At 55.2% G+C, this 6,350-nt stretch overlaps 1 protein-coding gene across 1 annotated transcript; it reads left to right on the top strand.

Moving 5' to 3' along the window:
• The first annotated feature begins 1,823 nt into the window (after nucleotides 1-1,823).
• On the top strand, nucleotides 1,824-2,189 carry LOC135673945 (uncharacterized). The gene has a single exon (XM_065183339.1). It carries the CDS (start codon nucleotides 1,824-1,826, stop codon nucleotides 2,187-2,189), a length of 366 nt encoding a protein of 121 aa, XP_065039411.1.
• Nucleotides 2,190-6,350: the final 4,161 nt, after the last annotated feature.

Below are 6,350 nucleotides of genomic sequence, written 5' to 3'. Positions count from 1 at the left end.
ACCGAAGACTGTCGCGAACTGAAACGGCAGATCGAGGTGCTTGTCTGCAGGGGTCACCTTAGTCGGTATATCCGACAGAACAGGGAGTCCTCACCTCGCCCGGAGGGCCCCGTGGAGCGCCACATTGATGTCATCACTGGAGGACCGACGACTGGCAGAACCAGTATGTTTGGGAAGAAGGCATACGCCCGTTCCACCAGGACCGATGCTCCCCAACGCGGCCCCGACCCTAAGGTCGCATTCCCTCCCGAGGACGTCAAGCGACCGGAGCATGACGAAGCGCTGGTAATAATGGCTCAAATCGCTAATGGCCAGGTGAGGAGAATCATGATCGACTATACCAGTCTCAATCGTGCATGCCCAAAAGACTACTATCCCCTCCCAAGGATCGATCAGCTGGTCGACGCAACTACCGGGCACGCCCGCCTGTCGTTCATGGACGCCTTCTCCAGCTACAACCAGATCAGAATGGCGCCCAAGGACCAAGAGCACACGGCTTTCATCACCGATCTAGGGGTATATTTCTACAAAGTCATGCTGTTCGGGCTCAAAAATACGGGCGCTACCTATCAGAGGGCCGTGAACAAAATGTTTGCCGCATAAATCGAGCGAAACGTCGAAGTCTATGTCGACGACATGATCGTAAAGAGTCGCATGGCGGCAGACCACCTGACCGACTTGGCTGAGACATTCTCCACACTCCGGAGGTATGGCCTACGACTAAACCCGTTGAAGTGCGTTTTTGGCGTCAGCTCGGGTAGGTTCCTCATATTCATCGTGCATGAAAGAGGAATCGACGTGAATCCAAAAAAAGTTCAAGCGGTCTTCAACATGCAGGCCCCTCGGATAGTCAAGGACTTGCAGCGACTAAACGAAAGGCTGGCCGCCTTATCCCGGTTTCTATCCCGGTCTGGTGATCGTTGCCTCCCCTTCTTCCGGGCGTTGAAGTACCCAAAGGACTTTCGGTGGACGGCGCAGTGTGAAGAGGCTTTTGGACAAGTCAAGCGGCACTTGACCAACCTCCCCCGCCTTGCCTCAGTTACTCTTGAGGATAAGCTCAGCATTTACTTAGCCGCCTCCCAGCACGCGGTCAGCTCCGTCCTCACCAAAGAGGCTCTGGGGAAAAACTATCAGTCTACTACATCAGCCATGTCCTGAACGGGCCCGAGGAGCGGTATCCGCCAATCGAGAAGCTCACTCTGGCGCTCGTGCTGGCGTCCCGGAAGTTACGCCCCTACTTCCAAGCTCGTCCGATCGAGGTAATCACTGACCAGCCGCTCCGGCAGGTTCTATCTAAGTTTGATGTTGCAGGACGGCTCCTCAAGTGGTTGGTAGAACTCGGAGAATTCGACATACATTATGTACCGAGGACTGCTATCAAAGCCCAGTCCGTGGCCGACTTTATCGCGGAACTGGTTCAAGACGAAAATGGAAGCTCCGAGCAATCAGAGGAGGCGTGGGACCTGCACGTGGACGGCTCGGCTACCTCCAGCAGTGCGGGCACGGGGTTGGCACTCTCGACCCCCGACGGACGCTCGTTCGAACGCTCCTTCCGCTTCGGGTTCCGGGCAACCAACAATGAAGCCGAGTACGAGGCGCTCCTGGCAGGACTCAAGCTGGCCCTTGGAATGCAGGTGGACGCCATCCACATCTTCACTGACTCGCAGCTCGTGGCCGAGCAACTCAGCGACGGATACGAGGCCAGGGAACCGACCATGGCAAAGTACTTAGTGGAGGTAAAAAGCCTAGCCTCCAATTTCTCCCACTTTACGATATCCAGGGTGCCGAGTAGCCAAAATGAATGAGCCGACGAGTTGGCGAAGATGGCCTCAGGACCAGACCACGAAAACCACTCCGAGGTTAAAGAGCTCCCATTCCGCGCCATCTCAGTTTCGACTATAACTCCTGCCGAGGTGCATGCCATGTGGGTACAGGAGATGCTGCTCTTCAAACGTGACAGGATTTTTCCTAACAACGAGGCCGCGGCGTGGCGCATTCATCGAATGCAGGCATGGTATTCCGAGGTGAACGGACGGCTCTACAAGCGATCCTTCTCGCAACCTCTGCTGCGATGCCTCGAGCCTGATGAAGCGCAGGCGGTCTTGACCGAGGTCCACGAGGGAATATGCGGGGAGCATATTGCTGGTCGAACCTTGGCCTACAAAATCCTTCGTCAAGGATACTACTAGCCCACCATGTCCCGAGACGCGAGAATCTACGTGCAGCAGTGTGGCCCCTGCCAGAGGCACGCCCGAACGCCCCGGTAGCCGGTGGTCCCCCTATCCCCCATCGACTGTGCGTGGCCGTTCGCGCAATAGGGATTGGACCTCCTCGGTCCTTTCCCACCGGCCTCGGGGCAACGGCAATACATTATCGTGGGCGTAGATTACTTCACCAAATGGGTAGAAGCCGAGCCACTAGCAACGATTACGGAGCGGCAAGTGGAGAAATTCGTTTGGAAAAACATCGTGACCCGGTTCAGCTTGCCCGAAGCCATCATCATGGACAACGGATCCCAGTTCACAAGTGCTCGGTTCCAGGAGTTCTGTGCGAACTATGGGATTCAGCTAAGGTTCAGCTCTGTGGTCCATCCCCAGACGAACGCGTTGGCCGAAGTAACTAACTGATCTATTCTGGATGGACTTAGGAGGAGAGTATCAATGGCCCGATCAGCTTGGGTGGATGAGCTCCCCAGTATCCTATGGTCCCTACGGACCACCCCCAAGACCGCAACCGGAGAGTCCCCTTACAGCCTCTCATTTGGGATCGAGGCTGTCTTGCCCCCCGAGATGGTTTTCCCTACCCCGAGGACGGCAAGCTACGATGAACGGGTATCAGCCTAGGGACTGCGAGCCGATCTCGATCTACTCGAGGAGCGGCGTGCTAACGCACACCTGAAAGACCTCTCTTATAAAAGGGTCGTCGCTAGAATCTATAACCGTAGGGTACGGCCTCGACCAATTAAGCTGGGTGACTTGGTCTTACGCAAGGCCGAAGTTAGCAACCCGACCCGAGCACGTGGTAAGTTGGCTCCCAATTGGGAAGGCCCTTATCGGGTGATCGAAGTTGTTAGGGTCGGCACATACCGACTCGCAATGATGCAGGGCCACGCTTTGCCAAGGACTTGGAACTCACAAAATCTCAAAAAGTTCTTTCCGTAATGCGATGAACAAAGACTTAGCAAAAGTTAGAATTGTACTACGACATCAGATGACACATCGCATCAAGTGATCAGCAAACAACAAGCTAGGAAAAAAGACTACTGATGAGAGTGAAAACAACTATATTATTTTTCGGGAAGCACATTACATCAGTGATCAACACCCGAACAACAAAACAAAGAAGAAAAATACAAAGACACCAACATTTATTCCTCAGGAGCATCGGGACTGTCGTCAAATGGGACTTCGTCCAGCATATCGACGCTCATGTCCTCGGGAAAGGAGTCGAAAGGATCCTCCGCGACCTCCAGGCCAGGGTGGCGCGTCTTGAAGCGGGCAAGGGCGATCCAGTACCCGTACTCGTACGAGACCCGCCCAGTCCGAACAAGGCCAAGTTGAAAGCCCGAGGAATCTTTGTAATCCTCGATCAATTTCTTGTCCTTCTCCGGCCTTTGACGGATCTCGACGGCAAGGGCCTCAGATGCCCCCCGCGCCTTGGCGTGCGCCTCCTCCAACCGTCGGATCAGCTCGACCGACTCCCCCCGTGCCGAACAGGCTTCGGCCACAAACGCTCTCAGATGCGTCTGAAGCTCCTTATTTCGCTCCTCGGACGCCTTGAGCTCGGATCGGAGGCGCGTCGCCTCCGCATCCAGATCCGAGGCGCGTTGCTCGGCTGCCACGACCACCTCAGGAGCTACCCCGGCGCGGACTTCCTCCACCTGCTTCCGGAGCTCGACGTTGCGGTCACTCAAGATATCGATGACCCGCCCCGCGTCGCGAACGCGGTCCATCAACGCCGCGACATAATGATTGCCCTGCAAACAAACAAGTCAAGACAAAAACTATCCGAGCACATGCAACCGAACTGGCGGAATGACACTTACCCATAGCAGCGACTTGGCATACCTGCCAAGAAGGACCTCGGAGGGCAGAGTATACAGGTCCCGAGCTATGTCGGGATGGAGCCCTCCGTGGACAAACCCGGCCGCGGAATCCCCGTCGGCCCGCACCCAGCTACCTCGGGTAAGGCCTTCCTAGTGGGCCGTCAGCGGGTCGGAGGTCTCGCCCTACGGGAGGTCACCCATCGCCCGCGTCTGGTAGGGCTCGTCCTCCCCGCCGACCGGACTATGGCAAAGTTCGCGGATGGAGGGCTCTCGAGGAGCCTTCCCTGCCGCCTCCCTACTGGAGCCAGCTTCTCCTCGCTCGAGGCTCCTCCCGGCGCGGTCAGCCGGTGCAGCGACGGCCCCCGCTGGCTGAGCCGCAGCTTCCCCAGAGGCTTTTGCTGAGGAAGCCCTCGCCTTCTTTCGAGGACGACCGGCCTCGACATCCACCGGAGCCTCTCTCGAGCCAGCCCTCGCCTCGGCCGGTGAACGGGTGGATGGGGCCGACGAGGTCTTACCCCCACGCAGGGCTCGGAGAACCACCATCTCTGCGTAAAAGCATTAACATTGGTCAGCTGACTAGATAATCCCTAAAAGAGACCCTAAAACTACCCCTTAGGGTATACCTCGAGGCATTGGGCTAAGACCTGCCTCGACCAACCACTGCTCGGACATACTCCAGATGGCTCTTGAGGCTGGAAGGATTTCTTTAAGCCTCCGGAGCTCTCGGCGCTCCTCGTTGTCCAAAGCCGGGGCGGTGTTGTCTATCACGCACGCAGCCCACCGGAGCCCGAACCCCCAGTCCTCCGAACGGCTGACGAAAAAGAAGCACCCCTTCCATCCCTTATTATTGGAAGTAGCCCCGCTCACTCGGAAGTCCGCTCGGGCGGACAGATAGTAGCCCCCCGACCCCTTGGAAAGACGAAAGCAAGAAAGGAAGAGGGATCGGGTCGGGGTGATGTTGGCATAGTGGCACTCCCTCAGGAACGCCACCAGATAGCGCCAAGAGTTGGGCACCATCTGAGACGGGGAGATGCGCCACCATGAGATGCAAGAGGTTATGATGGGGTGCAAGGGGAGGCATAGCCCGGCCTCAAAAGCATCAAGGGTGAGGGCGAAACACTTGGGAATCGGATCGTACGCCCGTTGGTCGGGCTCGGGAGCAAGAAGGACAAATTCCTCTAGGATGCCGTAGAGATCCCGGAGGCGACTGAGTGATGACTCACTCACGGTGGAATCGAGGTCGTGTGGCCGCATCAGGGCCTCAAGGGCCCGGGCCGCCTTTTCGTCGGATGACGAGTTAGGACTCGACGCAGTCACCTTTTTCCCGACTTTAACCGAAGAAGAAGATGAAGAGGAAGAGGAGGAAGACACCATCCTTACAGACCTTTAGTGAGAGAAGAGGAACGATCGACGCAAAACGATGGAGTCCGAAGCGGCAGAATAGAAACGAGTGAGGAGACCTTATGGGGACTAACTGCACACTACTTATAAACAAAATCCTGCCAAAAACAGTGACCTTTCCTGAAGCATGTCGCGTCAGGATGACCAAACGTCATTCCTGTTAGGATCGGAGCGGCACTAAGAGGGGGGGGTGAATTAGTGCAGCGGATTAAAACTTCGATTTTAACAAAATCTTTCGTACGATAAGAACGGAACTTGAAAAGTTTAACTTGAAAGCATATTTTTAAAGTTGTGTAGCAAGGGTAATAAGGAACTAAAGCAGTAAGAAGATTTGCAGTAATGTAAATGACAATAATAAAATGCAAACAAGAGATTACGCCGATTTTTAGAGTGGTTCGGTCAAATGACCTACTCCACTTGCGATGCCCCTCTTCGATGAGGCTCCCACCTTCCACTAGCAAATCTCTTGAAATGGAAGGGTAAACACCCCTCTTACAACCTTTTACAAGCAGTTCAACCTCTTACAAATTTTCAATAAGAAAGAAGGAGGAGAACTCTCTAGCAAATTGAAAACAAGACTTGCTAAGACTTTCTAAGACTTTTCTCTCAATCAAAATGCTTCTCAAAAGTTGTTGCCTCAGCTGAGATTTGAGGGGTATTTATAGGCCTCAAGAGGATTCAAATTTTGGGCTCCAAAATTTGAATTCTCTTAGGGTTCCCGGTGCTGGAGGTGCCACCGCCCAGCCAGGCGGTGCCACCGCCCAGTGCTCAGGTGCTGGACGGTGCAACCGCCCAGCCAAGGAGGTGTCACCGCCCAGCCAGGCGGTGCCACCGCCTGGCTCTCCGGTTCACTTGATTTGGCTTACTTTTAGCCCAAACCAAATCTGACTTTGGCCCCAGTTGG

The sequence above is a fragment of the Musa acuminata genome, chromosome BXJ1-5 (assembly GCF_036884655.1).
Source record: "Musa acuminata AAA Group cultivar baxijiao chromosome BXJ1-5, Cavendish_Baxijiao_AAA, whole genome shotgun sequence".
NCBI lineage: Eukaryota > Viridiplantae > Streptophyta > Magnoliopsida > Zingiberales > Musaceae > Musa > Musa acuminata.
Note: the sequence above shows the minus strand (reverse complement) of the source record. Positions and strands in the feature narration are given on the sequence as shown.

Bases quoted from the DNA above. Each gene is read 5' to 3' on its own strand.
- LOC135673945 (XM_065183339.1), top strand. From the start codon at position 1,824: ATGGCCTCAGGACCAGACCACGAAAACCACTCCGAGGTTAAAGAGCTC.